Here is an 18,703-nt window from a genome sequence, read left to right on the forward strand (position 1 = left end):
TCTGAGTGACAGTATACTCACACGAGCACCGTTCTATCCATTTGTCATTAACGTATTGCTTTGATATTGATAATTAGTACAATGGGACTCTCATCCTATGGTTAAATGCATGACGATAAACAGAAAAAAACGACCATCATCTCACCTATGATGTATAAAATGTATCGATGTTGCTTCATCGCTTCAGATTGCTGATGAGATTAACAGCCGAGCGGGAAAAAAAACCATTGATCTTATTACAGATATGTATAGTATTTAATTTCACATAGAGGTAAGTGTTTTTATCAGTCAGGATCCTTAGATTTTCAAATGTACTAAAATGTGAAGGTTCGCAATGATCACGCGTTAAATTGTCCCTAAATGTTTATTTGTGTGTCTTAAGATGATAACCGAATTTACATGTACGGAAGTGAACCTTGACCTGTTTTCCTACTGACCAAATATCATACTGGTAGTGTTCTTACTTTTCACGAATTTATTCAATTCCAGCCCTAGAAACCGTGGTTTGGGAATTAAAGAAATTTTAGCACTGGAAAAGTACAAGAGATGAATTTTGACAACAGGGAGGAAATTGGTAGCGCTAAATATTTAGTACAAAGATTGCTTCATGGTTTCCTAAACTGACCTAGACATGTTAGTGATAATAAGATAAAGTCAAGCAATGACACAGGTCATGATAGGACTGTACAATTTTGTTCTGCATAAACACAATGGTGAATAGATTGTTTCGAAAATATAATCGACCTATAAAATCCCGATAGTTTTTTCAAGTTATCATTTGAAGATTTTGTCAATACATGTATTAGAATTTGATGAAGATTTATGCGGTGGGTGTAGGCGATGATGAGCTTTGTGGTTCATTTTATTTACGATCTATCAATGTAGAACGACATGGAATGACACGTTACTGGACATCCCCTTAATCATTTACCGTTATATCGTAATTCATATCAACACTTACAGATGCTTAAACCAAAACTGATAACGGCCACAACACACCCCATTTTGTATCATTCCGTGCCATCCAGTCCTCATTTTTGTGGTGTCAGAACCATTTCCTAGTATTGCCTACGGGACTTCACTTCGGTGTAAATCAGTTTTGAGACTATTTGAATATTGACTGAGAAATGATAAAGAGAATTACACAAAATTTGCTATCACGAAAATGACACTGTATCATCACATATGTGCCTCGAAGTCCTTTGTCAGTTTGGTGCAAATGCTAACGCAAAACAAAGGATTAAATGTGTGCAGAATTGGAGAACACTTGCCATCTTACTAACATTGCCTAGTGGTAATTTCCCTTTAGTCCAGCAGTTGAGACCGAAAGGTCACTAATTTGATCCCCACTCCCCTAGTTGGGGAGGGAAACGTTCTCCATTGCTCCTTTCTATCACTTGTGGGTATACCCAATAGGGTATGTCTGATTACGATCGCTTGTCCACCGGAAATACCATTGTGATTCTCTGTTGTTAGTAAACAATGACATTATAGTGGTTTCGATAGCAACATGAAAGAATAAAGGTGTTTTGCTCTTTTAAGATATGCACTCCGGTGGATTTGTTTTGGGGTGCCTTCAAGTATGGCCATGAACTGGCATTTTTGCACGTAGAGTATTCATTATATAGAGTCTATATAGATAAAGATTGAGACATGTAATTAATTAATACATATGTTGCCATTGGATGGGGTCTTTATCGACAAAGGCACGTAATTGGGTCGATATAGATAAAGGTTACAGTAGTTGTCTATTTGAACTGAAATTTCTCGAGTAAAAAAGAGATGTACTTATGGCAGCGTTCTAACAGTTGCTGAGAGGTTTATATAACAGAACATTTCAGTGACTCGAGATTTGATAAGAAACCGACCTTTCCATTTTAGTTTACATGTTGACCCTTCCGACGTCCAACATTCAGATCGCAACCTATGGCAAGATTAGATCCCGCCGGAGTTATATATAAGAGAGAGTCTTTCACGCACAGACAGCAGTTCTTCTGGATAAACCAAGACCGCCCTGGCCATTGTGGTAACAGGCAAGTAATCAGCTGATCATGCTATGATTGTGAATAATTCTAATATCAAGTTTAACGTTTTAGACTCCATTCAGTGAACCGATAAAATTGGTTAGATTCTACAAAGAGGCAGATATATTATTCAAAATTAATCTGACCTTGATATCTAGTACAACGATTACAATTATTTGTTGTTATGACTCTGACATCCATGCATGTACACATTTAAATGAGGTAAAATAAAGTTGGATTTATCTCTATTATCAACATCAGACAGGACAACATTGACTTTCAGTTACCGACTATTGTTAACTATTTTGTACCGCAATTTATTAAATGGTATAATGGACAAACATCTCGCAGCCTCCAAACATCGTCCACCCATATTAACACGGATACCTTAAGTTTTAGTTTTATTTGTATATTGTATACTGTCATCATTTAGCGGTCATTTTATTTTGACATTTTTAGCACCGAAAGTTTCGCGCTAAACTGTGATAGTTTGTTTATGAGAAGCACTAGTCAAAATATTAATATTTGCCTTATAAATGTCGTTAATAGATTTATTTTATTTTCCCAGGACACACCGCCATGTTTTCCTTATTGGTACTGGTAGCTGTGGTTGGTCACACTCTAGCAGCTAACCATACCCACCATAACGCCCATCACCACCCACATACACATGCACCAACCACGCCAGCCCCTACCCTAGATCCAACCTCGGACAAGGGTAGGATACAGAAACTGGAAAACGAGTTGGAAGCTCTTACTAGACAGGTGATGCTGCAGCAACTGTTTGTTGAAGAACGCATTAGGTCCGATGGTGACTCCGGAGTGAAACAACTGCGCCACTCTCACGACGGTACTGCACCCTACATTTCTGAGTCTTACACGGGTAGATCCATTAATTCCATCCATGACCATTCCAACTATGACCGAACCGTTGGTATGGGAGAAGTAATTGTCGTGATGAATGGTGTTGAGTTCCGTACCCGACACAACGACTACAAACTGAGGATGCCGAGCAAAACTAGTAAGCAATACAATGCCATACAGGACATCCCCTTTCCCCGTGTACCTCCATCAGTTTTACACAAACACACTATTGCGGAGCAAATCGCTGAGATGAAGGAATACTTTAAGGCATTCCATTACCAAAATCATCAGCATAGAGACTACAGGCCATACTTTAAACCTAACCTCTGCTACATGGAAGGGGCATGGACGACAAGCACGAAGACACTGAACGAACCTTTCCAGAGCGATAGACACTCGATTGATGCTTCCAGCTGGTACGACCTGCAAGAAAAGATCCGATACACATCCTACTCTGGTTCAAAACACAATATGGAAAATTTCTCCTACCTTCCTTCCACTATCATAAATGTGAACAACGGAACTGCGGAATATGCTCAATGGAACTACAGAATACTATGTCACCCCTTAGAAGATGATCTGCCACTAGCTGTACTTACACCTATTGACGACATAGCCTCCAGATTGGCACATAACTTTGATATAAAGAAGTTCGCTCAAAGTCGATCTGCCCGTTTCAAACTAGCTGCGCTCACTAGGGATGGAACGTACGACTTCGATCTTGGCTACGGTACATTCAGAGATAGACCGTACAACTTGGGACTCCTAGATCAAATCATGATGCAAATCCCAGGCAAAAACAATTACGGTACGGTACTAAATGATCACTCTTTCAACATGACCGTGTTTGATGCTCGAGATAAGATCAATAACACTGCTCTAAACACTGGCTACTACCATCGCTACTTCAAGTACGATAGCAAAGGAGCCATGGGAACCAAGACTATCCATAGAGGTTTCGCTGATCAAAACCTGTTTGTCGCTCAAACAACTCAACCTCAAATTGCAAAAATCCAAATCGACGATTGCCACAAACACCAGCAATGTCACCATTATTCAGCCCAATACTCCTATGCTATTCCACTGGAGATAGTGTATACGACGCCATTATATAGTTGGAACCCATACGATTTGCCTGACTACGGAAAGTTTACTCAGAAGAATACACTCGTTATCACTGAACACTATAAGAGAAATGGCCAACTTACACCAGATAAGGCATACAACGGTACAAACAGCAAGTACTTTTACAAGACACCGGCGGAGTTCTTCAGCTCTGCCAAGCCTGGTGAGACAGACCGTGCTGACACGGATAAGGGTGCTGTTGGAGTTCTCGACAAACACGGTGTCGTCAGAAAGGTTGTTGCATCCGGCACTCGCATAATGCTTCCAACAATTGAAGGAATTGGACGAATGAGGATGAGGTATCCGATTACTCCCGTACATATGGAGGGTAGCGCAGCGGGAAAGGGTCTTGCTGCCGTGGTCGAAATGATCAACCACATGTCGAAATATTCTTCATACTTCGCTGAACCGCCAACCGCTACATCTGCTGCTCACGCAAGTCTTCCTGATGGTCACTTTGTAACGGAATACACACACCAGGATCCTCCAGGTTTCCACAGGCACGAAATGTATATATCTCACGAAGAGATGAGCAGTCTAGCCGCCGGTAATATCGTGTCTGTATTCACATCCACCGACCAGTCTCACGAACACACAATCGATATGGGTTACAACAAGACTTCCGGTGAGTATTACATCCAAGCATGTGACGGACAGCCTCGATGTTGGGACGGGCATGGCAGTCACATCATCAAATTAAGTTAATTGGCCATTAGACAGACATTGTTTTATTATTTTGTTCGTATCAATAAAATGTCTATGTCTCACGAATAGTTTGATTTCTATTTGATGTGTTAGAATTCACGAAAACAATCAGGTGAAGACTCCTGAAAATATCCTACTGGGCTTTTGACCCCTTACAACTATTATTTGTCCTTTCTTTTTATACTAGAATACTGACAAGTGTACAAAAGCATGACTCAAGTTCGGCGGTCGTAAAATATCAGTAACAGAAAGGGTGAGCGTAGGATCCAGAATTGGTGTTAAGTCCAGCTCTATTGTATTTTACAATTAGTCACGTGCTGAAAATTAATTAAAGAAAACAATAAAAAGAACACTGTTGGTGTAAAGGGGGGCGTGCAAATTACAATAATTGAGAAAATAGTTATAAAATAATAAAACAGGTCACAGTCACATAATTTATTACCAGTACGTTTACAACTGTACTTGACAAGTTGCTGATCCTACAAGGCCTGTGAAAACATGAACAGGTGCACTGGTTTTCTGTAAATTTGATTATTGCTGCCAGCACTGGCACGTTTTACGAATGTAATTAAAAAATAAGGAGTGAACTCTGATTATTCGAAATAGATTAATCGGACCCAGAAATGAAATCTGAGACAGATTTATGAGAGAAGCTATAACAATTCCGAGTGGACCGTTCCGGAGAATTTGAAGCTTGTGTGATGCAAGGTACATTGCGTTACCATTTTATACTAGTTTCCCTGCTGGTATGTTATACATATTACAATGACAGGCTTAAAAACATTTGAAGTGTGTATCATTTCTAATTTATACAGGAAACATCAAGATATAAGTTCAAAACTATAAATGTATTTCAACGGAAGGGACTTCCTAATGGCATATATAACCATATAGATATCGGAATAATACGACGTTTAAAATGTACAAAAGTCAATACCTTAAATTCCATTGGATATCTTCATCCATACTGGTATATGAGTATATTTTTATATTCGGGAAAGTCTTTGTTTTATTCTCGGAATTCCAATAAAGGTCACTTTCAAATGATCAGTTGTTAAGTCTTCCGGTTGAATATTTGCATCTGCTTATTAAATGATCTAAAAACCAGACAAAAGACGACTCCATCTTGCTATATGTTCCCGGACTACAAACAAGACAGCAGAAATGTCAATGTATCTGTATTTCTGGTTTTAAAACCAAAAGTGTAACAGAAGTCCTAGTTCATTTTAATACCTCCGCTAGAATTCGAACCCGGGGCCTCTGGCTTTCTAGTCTGACACTCAACCGATCGAGCTATAGCCCTATCTAGGTAAATTGCGACAATCTCTCCACCCTGCAAAGTTACAGCAATGCTTATGGTGCGTGGCTACATTGCAAGTATTATTTCAGAGTCTCTAAATTGGCGCTAATCGTGCTTAGATTCGAACCTGGATCTCTGGTTTATTAGAATACAAGATAGGATAGTAAGAATGGAGGAAGAACCAAAGAGTACTTCCTAAGAAATAGTAATAACAATTGTTTAAGGATGACAGACAAGACAAAGTACAGACAAAGGATGATTTAAGCAAACCTACCATGTGAAACTGGTGAGCTAACAAAAATGACACAAATTTCTGTATTCAATAGAATATAATCTCCCAGCTTCTGAGTATATAAATGACACAACACATTCAAACAGTTATACTTTCCTGGTAGTATGTTCTACTTATACATGTATATGTAGGTAGTTTTCTACTGAAAAGAAAATTATGAAAAAACTCTATTAGGAATGAGAATGTGAAATGCTACACAATTCAAAATACATGTACACATACTCTTACACAATTTATACGTGTAAATATTGATACTTAAAACAAGATGTTTATTTTCCTACTAATTACATGGTTCTCTCTGTTCAGTAAGTACAGGTGTTGTGAGAAAAAACACTGTACTGTTAACAATGCTTATAACATGTCCCAAAATACCACAAATGTAATCATTTAGTGGTCTATGGGTGAAACATGATAGACACACCCAGCTGAAAAAGTACATATCACAGACTGATGCAAGATTACTAAAAAAGGTATATTAAATTTACAGACATCTAAAAATAGTTTGCATTCTGCTTAGTGATCTCCAAACCTTTCTTGGAAAAACTGTCAAAAACTTCCTTGTACTATCACTTTTTCTTCTCTATATATCTAGACATAAAAAAAAATTTATGACTGACCTCCCCTATTTATTTCTGGCATGTTGGAGGAATGACAATATCATGTGCTATGCAGTGATATGAACGTTATATTTTCATGAGATGTACAAAAGGCTTACATCTTTTATCTCTGTTACCTTGTAAATGTATCAATGTCATTTCATTACATAAACTTCATAATTACTGGCAGTCTATGATCCTCCATCCTTTGTGTATAACTTTTAAATCATCAGATGTCTGATAAAACATAACACAGGTGCCTGCATAATAATTTAACAAATATGTCATCTTATTTTTCTGTATATCTTATCGATATGTAATAAAAATATGTTATTTTAAACATTTATGTGTACCCTGAACACAGAGTGTCCTAAAAGTAAGCAAAGTGTATGTGCTAAGACAAGAGACATTTGAAGAGTCTATCAGGTAAAAATCATGGAAAAGGCTGAATCACTCGATAATTTCATAACTTTGACCAGAACATAAAATTTTTTGTTAATAATTTTTGGATATAAACTAGTCAAAAAAATGTTCAAACATTTCAATGCCAGTAGATGTGATAACTATACAACAGAATTGTTCATAAGACCTTTTTCCTTGCATCCTCAATACTCCAGAAGTTGTGATCACTTTCGCTCTCTGCACCCTGGAACATGTCATGGCAAAATTGAAGGTTACATGTGCAACACCTTGTGGACAAGAAGAAAAGTCTAGTTTGATCTTTTGATGTACATCAAATGAATCTTGAGGTCACACAACAGTATGTTGTAATGGCTTTGAAGTTGGGCGTCACCCCTTTGTAACCCCTGGAGTATTGAGAATGTTTTCCATGAAGACCCTTTAAAACACCCTTTGATGGGGTATGACCAGATATTAGATGACTAGAGGTCGGTGATACTGATTGCCTTTTGTCAGATGTCACTTGTAAGACAGTTTGTCCATATCATATCGTAAAATTTGTGGAATATCAACTTGATTCCTCCAATATTGCTTCAAAATGGCATGACCTAATGTTACAGCAAAAGAGTAAGATTTTACTGTTGGACCTTAACCTCAAAACTAAAACAGCAGATTTAATAAATTAATGTCAATATTGAAAAAACGCTGCATCATGATCCTTGTCCTTAAGCTAAGGGAAACTCCAGGCAGTACATCAATTTCATTTAAAACATGAACCGAAAATCTGCATGATGACATATTTTTTACATTTATGTTGGTATGTCTGATTTTCATATCGTAAAATGTTACCAAATATGTTGGGCTTAATCGAAGTAAAAAAGGACATTCTGTCAGAATATTTATATCAAATATCTGCATGATACTACATGTATCATAGTGTTAAGTGCATGAGAAAAATGTCAAAGATTGAACAAATATGTCAACATTGTTTATACAGTAATTAATTATAAGTCTAATGGATATCTTATAGAAATTTTCCCTGAAATCCTGAACCTGAAACAAATACCACATGTTATGGTGACAGGTACAGGAATCATCTGCACCATGTCCCTGTGAGCACAAACACCAATAATTGCTATACAATTAAGTACATGTATAAGACATGGAGATTTCTTTGAATCTGACCACATATCACTGAATCATGTATGCTTATGGTAAACTAAACAGGAATATAATCAATTACATCTGAAACATGTCATTTTAATTTTGACATTTGGGAATAAAATTCAGAGTACTTGTCTAATAGTCTAATAAAACCATAAAACATTTATCAGTACACTTATATCTCTCTCTCTCTCTCTCTCTCTCTCTCTCTCTCTCTCTCTCTCTCTCTCTCTCTCTGTCTGCTTGCAGACTCTCTCTGGATGTATCACATCCATTCCAGTATAAGGAAAAAGAAACAAAAATAGAACAAGTTTTTTATAATACATGTAGCATGATATAAAAGACATTTCTTTAAAGAAATCTAACAAAAGTAAATATATATAAAAAGAATGATGATTGATTTGAGAATTATCATTCACTGTGATTGTATATATAACAGAGAAGAAGAACAACAAAATTTTAAATATTTTTGTACCAATACCATATGGTTAGTGCATAGGTAATTACAATGAGGCACTCCAAATATGACATCAGTATATACATTATTATGCACAAAATGTTTCTTTTGCATAAAATTTGACACAATGGTAACGATATGTCAGTACACAAGATCACAATGTAAACATTGTATTACATACAACAAAGGATTTTTAGATTTATCAACAGATGTTCATAGCATGATTGTGTAATAGTATATTAAAAAAGTTTGATTTATACAATGTCATTAATTTGAGTCTTGCTATTTTTATTGCACAGTGAAGTAAACATAAAATCAGTCAAATTTAACAAAAGTTAACAGCAATAGTCTTGTACATACTTTTTGTATTGTGAAACATTTTCAATATTCATAATGTGCCAAAGCTTTAAAAACAAACTTGCCATTTATTGACCACATGTACATGTACAGTGTAATTGAAAAACAAAATTTTATAGGATGCACCTGATTTTATGGTTCTGGCTATCTGGTATCAGAGAAAGGCACTATAAACAACAACATGACTGATGAAAACATCCAGTGACAGACATCACATTGTAAAGAATAGATTACATAGACATACATGGTCAGTCTATTAAAATATAAGAGGGTGAAGAATGACAAAAGTGGCGAGTCTTTTGCTTCCCATTTTTGTCTTTCTGTCACGAGCAGCTTATATTTTAAGACACTGATTGTGTATTCTATTCATTCTTCTAAAACACCTACAGAAAAATCAGACTATCCAAACTTCAGCAGTTTGTTAGGCTTATTCAATCTCTGATTACCTAATGTTGATGTTATACTGAATTTTACCTGTGACACACATCAAAATAATTGCTCCATACAGTAATGTAGTTCAACATTTCAATGAATATATAAAGAAATTTTATGTTTTTTTGTAAATAAACCTGCTTGTTACAACAAATATAATTGCTTATTTAAACAGGTATTTATATTTATAAAATATTTACAATAGAAATATCTCAGTACATCATAAAGTAATTCTATCCAATTAATGCACATGCTAAAATACTGCTGTTTTCAGATCAGTCTAATACAGCAAAAATATATGTGTCAGGTGTGTTCTGACAATGGCGATGACAGTTGCAGGATAAATGTAGTCAAACCCACTTAATTTGAGCTCTGATATGATGAAATACTGCTCAATTTGAAATAAAATTAACTCCCCTGACAAATGTCTTTTTTGTCTTTGTATTTATATACCACGTAATTTGAACTTGGTTAAATTGAAATCCTGCTTTATTTGAAAGGTAAATTTCATCCTTCGGCAACACAAAGAATTGTTTTCACATCGCTTAGTTTAAAAGCCAATTTATCCCACAATTGAGGGTACAAAAGAAATAAATTGTGAATATTAATCAGTGAGTTGCATTTGCTTTTTGGACACACGACTAACTCAGTCTACATAAGAATAGAAAACAGAACAGCATTTGTAATGGCATCCTTCAGTAAAAAAAAGTAAACAACTCAAAGAAATTTTGAAGAAACAGGATGTGACTTTGGAAGATATTCAAACGGGAAATATTTCTCAGAAACAGAAAAATGTTAATTCCGATGTCGATGAAGATATCGAAAATGTAATGACAGTGACAATAACTGACCCCTACCATGTAGTAAACCAACAACAAAAGTAACACACCAGGGACTTCAGACTGTTATGAGGTTCTTGGAATACATGCCTGACGTTTCATACTCTTTCATACCTTGACCAACTTCTATAAATCTAAATGAAAAAACAAACCTATATCAAACTTTTTAAAAAAATGTTTGTACATGTTTACAGAACGGCAAACAAAGTCAAACAAGTTTGTCCCTGGTTATATTGGAACATGGATAATTTGAAGTATTTTGTCATTCCACAAGGATCCTGAGAACCTACAAGAAAATTTGCACTTCAAGTCAGATACATAATAATGTACCGGTATGTATCTTTGTTTGCTGAGCTAATGTGCATCTGATTAAATCTTATTGTTCAAAATTTTATTGAAATATATATTTGAACAAACAAGTAAACATCAGCTGTATTTCAATATTGATAAAATGCTAATATCCCATAGGTAGTAAAAAAAATATTAATAAATGTGTGATCATTTCATAGGCTATCTTTTTAAAACTTATACATTTGTCTGAAATATTGTTGATAAAGTTGCTGATTAAAAAATGAATTTTCCATGGCACATTAAACTTCTCTCTTTAGATGGCACATAAACATAACAAAATTTCTAGAATATCGTTGTCACAATTTTGGTTCTATTAAAGGGACACCACAGTAAAAACACTGATTTTGTCATTAATTGTACAGATTTTATATATTTCCATTTCTAGGCTATCGTGATGATTTCAATATCAAATGTCCAGCTTGACCATTCAGTTGCTTCAGGAAACCCCTCTCAAATTTAGTCTGATAATGTTACATATTAGTTTGGAGGCAGTTCATTTTGTGAACAAGAACACAAGAGATGACAGTGACAGTAGTGACACAGTAAGTAAAATCACATTTTTCAGCACCAGACTTTGTAATGTTATTGACTCTAAGTCAATCCCAAATTATGAAATATGTGGCATCAATTAATCACCAACACTGACCTGCCGAATTCAAACATGAAGCCATTTTTGTTTGCTTGCGGTAGTGTTTTGTTAACATGTGTTTTAATATATCACACAAAAGTTTATATATCCAGATTGCTGATAAGCATTTCCTTTCATAATTATTAATTAACTTCTTTGTGTTCATATTTCAGCAAATACCAACTGTAATTGTTCATACATATACAGTGATACCCTTAATATATGTATGCAATAATAAAAAAATCAGTAACAAAAACTGTTTTACAGTGATTTCACTTTAGTTATCCTGTATAAGTAAATGCTAAAATGTGAGATATGAAAACACAATGATGTGTATATATCTATGCCTTTAATTATTATATGAGATCAGATAAATCTATACCACACTTCTTCGCCTTGTCATCATCAAACACAGCATTTTCTTGGATGGTGATGGTGCCATCTGCTGATGTGGAGGTCATACTTGAGAAGAAGCTTGAAGAATCATTATGTTTTATCTAAGAAAAAACAGTTGATACATTTTAAATGGGATTCAGAATAAAATAACAGACTTAGGAAATTTTCCATTTAAAGGACAATGGATGACACTCCTTAATTTTGTTGCCGAGTCCGATTCATCATAATGCATGAGTACACAGCCAGCTATAAATAGTATGCTTTCTTTTGGACAGGAAAAGTTAATGATGAGGGATAATGATGTACTATAACACAAATAAATGATTAAGGACATTCATATATGTATGTAACGATAAAAAAAATAATGAATTGGTCACTCAATAGGCATATATAGCTGCTACATTATGATCTCTTTCAGATTTTTTAACATTAACACTACAGTGAATATTTAATTTTTCCATAAAATTGATAAATCCCTGTATCTGACAATAAATTAAAAGAATTAAACTGTATATTGAAAATTTGAGTAACATCACCACAGAATCTACTTACACGAAAATCGTTGATAGCTTCCATTGTTCCTGCATGTAGATATCGAAACTGGTCTGTTTCTAAAATCACGATAACATCTGGGTCAGCACGGCTCTTGTAAGTGTACTGTATGAGACTGGAAACAATGTTAATGCTCCAACTTCTCACACAGAAGAGTGGTATTGTTACTGAATGCTGACCTGTGTCTACTACAACACCCTCTGAGGACAACTCCACACTGACCTGCTGTTCAGAGAGGGAAAGCTGAAGAGGAATGCACAGAAAATTATGAAACCAGCTCTAACTGAAATTTTCAAATAAATGAATACATCAGCTTTTGATAAAACTTTAATTTACAAGATTTTTTTCTGAAATTATTAAGAATGCTTTAATACATGTAATATAAGTATAATTCTTAATTTGTTTATTTTGATATAAATAACAATAACTAACTTCTTGTAAAGGGAATGAGCCTGCAGTTCATGGAAGTGATTCCAAAAGTTTTGTGATTTTCATTGTATTTTTATATCCTATCTTAGAATATCTAAGCACATTTCATAAACACATTTAATGATATATTTCATCTTATTCATGATATATAGCCAAAAAATATGGTTGGATCAGAGTCAAATTGCAGTTGTACTTATACTTATTATCCATGAACAAATCTGGATGACTATATTCTGCTTACTGGAGTAAATTCATCTTCTGATTTCAGAGACATCATACAATTGTCTACCCTGATGGAAAAGTAGTTCTTCATTGACTGACAAAGGTATATGTATTGTGCCTCAATGGTAAATCCTGGGTCCAAATATTCTGTAAATGTAAATAACAATAAAATTACGTATAAACCACTAATCCTGAAAAGCAACACAACGCTTCCTAAGTAGAAATCCTATTTACTTCCTGCTACATTTCCAACAATTAGTATCTTTAGCCCTTGAAAAGAATTAAGATTGTACAAAGCAGCCGAGAGGAAAACAAGGCTACTGAAAATATTCAAATCAATACTAAACAAAGTTCTTCAAGTATATATGAAACTTGAAATTTTATATTACACCAATTACAAAAGCCCATTTTCTATTTCTTTATTTGTGAATATACAAAGTAGAGATAAGGCTATAGTAACAATTTTACCAAAACAAGTCCAATAAAAACCATGAATGAAGTCAGTATCTTTATTGCATACAGCAGAAGATGGCTGAAGTAAACAGCTATAAATGGTTGATGCACATGAATTGTTATTTCATTTTAAATTTAAATCAATCAGAAGTGCAAAATATTCAAATCAATCATTTGCACTTCAGAAGACGATTAAAAATAAATCTCAAATTAACATTCAAGCTCTGACCACCACATAATGTATCTGTTCCATTTGATTAAAAGTTTCTAAAAGTCATTATTCAAACATAAGGATGGCCAGAAGGACAGACAAGATGGTGACTATACAAGATGGTGACTATATGCTTCCCCCTTCCCCTAAAAATTGGGAACAGGAAAACTTCACAACAGAAATAAGACATTAAATTGGTCCCATGTAAAACTAAAATTGTCTTATTAAATTATTTTGACAAATAATAAAGCATTGGATACAAAATGTCAAATTCAAATCAATTGATCACATGATTTCCCCCTAAATAGCATTACACACAGTATTGATTTAGTTTAACCAGTAAAGGGAGATCATATATATATATATATATATATATATATATATATGTATAATGTATTAGTCCTCCTCTTATAAGTAATATCCATTACCTTCAAGCTTTTGTTCTTGTTCTTTGTTAGGCACAAGTCTCCCTATGGAAGAAATAAAATTTATTGCCTCAGAAATCACTGTTGATCTGTATAATATTGAAAAGCAAATTGCACCTGCTAATATGTAATGACCCTGACTTTAGCAACCAATTTATATTCCTCCCAAAAGTGGTCACTTTAGACAGGTTTTGTTTATAATGTAGCCTTAGAAGACTCCATGAAATGAAGATTTTAATATAACTGTCCATTATTATTTAAGTATCATGAAGTATTATGTTACTTTTGATAGAAGCCATGATTTTCCACACTTATTAACTGTCACATTCCAATGCTTTCTTCATATAACTTTGATTTAAAAAATGTCCTCAATACATCTATCAAATTTAAACTGGTAAGAAAGAGACATCTTAAGAATATATTGATGTAATCTAATATGATCACTGAGATTCAATCATAAAAACTATCAATTAAAACCAAATATATTTATCACTTTATTGTCAAAACTGATCTGTTTTCATCATCATCATCATCATCATCATCATCATCACCATCATTAATACCTGTTTTAATGTCCCGCTCTGCCTGAGAAAACACTAAATGACATGCTGTTGCATCATCTATGATGATCTGATTTTCTTGTTTCTGGGTAAAGCACCATTTTCTTAACACCAGACCTGCAGGTAAATATAGCATGTATTGTATACAATTCACAATGAGCTTTAAGCTGTTTTTGTAACAAGAGGCAAAATGAAACAAGACTTTTATCAAAACCTGTAAACTATGACCTCTATAAACAAGGCACTGTATAATCAGATGAATTTACTTGCCTGGTAACCATCTGGGCTAATCTCCTTTCTCCTTATACAAAAGTTTCATCATCAAATAAGGCTCTATTTCTTTTGTACAACCATGGTAAGGGTATCCTCTAGTCAGATATTCTACCACTGAAGCAAAGTTATTGTCATAGGCATAGTGGCACAGTAGCCTAAAAGACAAAACACTACCAAACCAGATCTAATTAAATTCCCAGACTTTAAAACACCCAGCACTAATATTCCAATAAGTTGCACTACTTGCAGGCTACTGGTAGTCTCCTGGTTCGCTCCAAATTCATGCATCTCTCTCGTTTTAAAGATTCAATCTCTAAGACAACACTATTCATAAGTATGCAACCATTATTTACGACAAGGGCTAGTTACAAGCAGCACAGGAAAAAGAAAATACAATAGAGCTAGACTGAGATTCAGACCTTAAGGACCTCAATTAGACTAACTCTTGACAGATGCATTAACCGACTTAACTACCTCACTAAACTGGGTCAACTACAAAATGATCAACTTTCATGAAAAGAAACAAGTTATTTCAATAATTCTTTCATTTCTCCTATGTATTTTTATATTCGCTATCTTAAATTATTACCTGAAAATTGTATTTATGCTTTTCATCGGGAGATTTTATATCACATAAAGTCTGCACAAAGAAAAATAAAACTCTTGGTTCAATAATAATCTTAATCTGATCTTATAAATAGCAATGTAATCAATATTATACTATAAACTTCACCTTACCTTTAACTGGACAGAAAATGTGATCTGTGTCTCGAACACGTTGTAAGATTTTAGCATTTGTGTCACAGGTAAATAGTGAAAACAAATCATGGCTCCTTGGCTTCAAACCTAAGATAAAGTAAATAAAGGATAATGTAATCACCATCAGGCCATTACAATGATTCCAGAAATTCTCACTTGTAACACATGTATCACTATTATTACATTCATCATTCTTTCTGCATCGTTATATGATGTTAGTACATCATCCTTAATTCGTAATACTACTTCATACAACAACAGGATACCAACATGCTAACAAGATTTTAGTTCAAACTCAAAATTGATGAATTGAGGGCAAGAGACCCTTGAAAAATTCATAGAGAATCAGACCAGGTATCAGGTGTCATCTGCTTATTGGCTAATCCTGCAATATTAATCTAGGTCAACCTGGATAAGAAACATTACAATTTCAGATGAGAATCAGGTTTAGAAAAAAAAAAAAATGTCTTGTGACTTTTATCTGTCTGTTGTCAATATCTTTGACAGAAATTGTAATATCAGGAACCAGCTCTTGAATTTTTAATGAACCATGACATGGCAACATGGTAGGTTAGGAAAGTTGGGTTGTTAATTCTGCATCTAGAAATGGAACATTGTGTCAACATATGGTTCATTAAAGATCTGTCCTTGTTGTCCAAGTTGTAGGTAAAAGATTGAGGTAAAGAGCTGATGCAAAGTAGAGAGCATCTTATAGATTCAAATTCTGGAGGGTATACGAAGGATATGGTTCATCAATTTCTAATAGTTTAGCGGTGAACCTGAGTTGGCAACTACTTTCTTTGTTCGAAATTTTCATATAGATGTAGCATCTATCATTCCCCGAAAAGTTTGATAAACATTATTATTGACATTTGTTCATTCAAGATTAATACATTGTAATTCTCAATGATATTGAAAAAAGGGAAACTAATTACCAAGTGTTTCACAGACTTTCCTTTTGACATCTTCTCCTAGAACTGTGTTGTCCTCTTGTAAAGCCACAGACACCTGAAAACACATATCAAAATAAAATCCATGCAGTAATTTTAAATTAAGTGCTGGCGCACTTACCAAAAAATCACAATGATTCAGACTCATGTGACAAAATCATTGCACATGATCATGATCACTAAGGTGAGAAATTCCTTGTTAACAAAAACATAAACTTTACTTAGACTACTGTTCATGTGCTGAAGTTAATTTACTTACTATGTTGCTCATATAATTATGTGCTACTTTACAGTTCATGGACTGCTCATGTACAAGAGTTAGTCATTTTTGTCACGGTTTACAAGCTACTAAAGTGAGTTTCATCCATCCATAGAAAGACTAAGGTCACCTTAGCTGATGATGAAACCAGGCCTGTTTGGTATCTTCACACCAAGTTTGAGATGGACTCATTCAACAATATATATGCAACCACTTGATTTATTCTTCATTTTTCTGTTCTATCTATAGTATCAACAGAAACTTCATTGCTCTTCTGAATTCTCTTCATACTGCCACAATCACTTTGAATGTTTAAATCTAATTCATTAGTTTAAGTAATCTGACTTGGTATCTGTACCCAGTTAAGCTGGGTTAAGCCCATGCAGCCATGTCTGGTAAATGACAAAAGGCCCATTAGTCAATCTGCACACATACATATACATAACAGGAACTAGATGTGTTCATGTGACTTGAATGCACCTGCAAAAACCAAGGAGAAGTATTAATGTATTTTACTTTTGAAGTGTTATTGGTTTTAAAAGAGGGACTTGTGACTTTTCAGATTGTATCTGGTATTGGTTGACATCAAATTTTAAATTTTACAAGCCAAAGGGCCATAACTCTGGAAAAAATAACTTGACCAAAACCAAATAATTTTACCTGCATCTTTCACTTCAATATCTGAAATGAATTGGAACTCAGAATTTGTTGCAATTTTGTCTAGACTCAATGGCCATTGTAACTTTCAAACAGGCTAAGTTGTGCATCCATCCAACTTATGTTCTCAAAAGTATTAGTCTAAAGACTTCTGCCTTTTTTCTTCTGCGATTTTATTTTTGTCTTGGTTGACATTGACCCTTCAGAATAACCACTATAAACAACTTCAGTAGAAACCAAATTTTAGTTTGATGAATATTGGTCGATAGGTAAAGAAGTGGACACCACATTTTGACAGAATTATATTGGAAAGGGTAACACTATATGTTCTGCTCTGCAAAAAGCCAATCCCCAGTCAGTGTTTTGAGTTGGCTCCTGGGCTTATTGAATAGGAAAAATTTAAATGTATAATTTAATTCCAAGCATTTTATGTTTTGTAGTATACATTGTAGTCAAATTTAGACAGAGAAGTGGCATTATACAACAGCTTGTATTTAAACAAATATTACGTACATGGCATTGCCTTTTACGAAAAAGATGCATAAGTTTGCTGGGGATTTGTTTACATTTCACAACAAATCTGTGCCCATGTAAATAAGCAATATTACAAACTCAGGTTATTCTACATGTCAGATGACAGTTATCGTTCTCCTCGAAATATGAAACATTGATATTTCTTTTTAGGATAATAATATGACACAATCATAATTTGTACCTTTACGTCCGTTAAGTTTTTATCCAAAGTATTCACAGTCACAGCAACAAGTTGTTGTAACTCCATAACGATATCCGGGCCATACTGAGGCATAACTAAAGACACGAGTGAAAAACACAAATATAAAAAAGACAGGATTGATGTGAAATGAGAAATATGATGTACCTGTGGTATTAATCAATACACAATTTCAAGCATACATTGAAATGGCTGCAGTACATACTTTGTTTCAAAAATATGAATACACAAAAATACCGTAAACAGAACTTGTAAAATGTAGCATGTAACTTTGACCGTGGATTTCTTTTC

At 34.3% G+C, this 18,703-nt stretch overlaps 2 protein-coding genes across 2 annotated transcripts; one reads left to right on the top strand and one right to left on the bottom strand.

Annotated features, from left to right (window-relative positions):
• The first annotated feature begins 2,603 nt into the window (after positions 1-2,603).
• LOC132548153 (uncharacterized) lies at positions 2,604-4,718 on the top strand. The gene has a single exon (XM_060211975.1). The coding sequence runs from the start codon at positions 2,604-2,606 to the stop codon at positions 4,716-4,718; it is 2,115 nt and encodes a 704-aa protein (XP_060067958.1).
• A 6,315-nt stretch (positions 4,719-11,033) lies between these two features.
• LOC132548254 (uncharacterized) lies at positions 11,034-18,460 on the bottom strand. The gene is made up of 8 exons (XM_060212101.1): positions 18,395-18,460; positions 16,749-16,821; positions 15,793-15,900; positions 14,785-14,898; positions 14,225-14,266; positions 13,152-13,279; positions 12,482-12,724; positions 11,034-12,030 (listed from the first exon to the last, which is right to left on the bottom strand). The coding sequence occupies exons 1-8, from the start codon at positions 18,458-18,460 to the stop codon at positions 11,890-11,892; spliced, it is 915 nt and encodes a 304-aa protein (XP_060068084.1). The 3' UTR covers positions 11,034-11,889.
• Positions 18,461-18,703: the final 243 nt, after the last annotated feature.

Source organism: Ylistrum balloti, unplaced genomic scaffold (genome assembly GCF_031769215.1).
Source record: "Ylistrum balloti isolate Yb309-2 unplaced genomic scaffold, AGI_CSIRO_Ybal_v1 Utg370006, whole genome shotgun sequence".
Lineage (NCBI taxonomy): Eukaryota > Metazoa > Mollusca > Bivalvia > Pectinida > Pectinidae > Ylistrum > Ylistrum balloti.

Coding starts and splice junctions, on each gene's coding strand:
- LOC132548254 (XM_060212101.1), bottom strand. CDS start 18,460: ATGGAGTTACAACAACTTGTTGCTGTGACTGTGAATACTTTGGATAAA. Junction 15,901..16,748: donor GAAAGTCTGTGAAACACTTG/GTAATTAGTTTC, acceptor ACTTTATCTTAG/GTTTGAAGCCAAGGAGCCAT. Junction 14,899..15,792: donor CATTTTCTGTCCAGTTAAAG/GTAAGGTGAAGT, acceptor ATTTACCTGCAG/GTCTGGTGTTAAGAAAATGG.
- LOC132548153 (XM_060211975.1), top strand. CDS start 2,604: ATGTTTTCCTTATTGGTACTGGTAGCTGTGGTTGGTCACACTCTAGCA.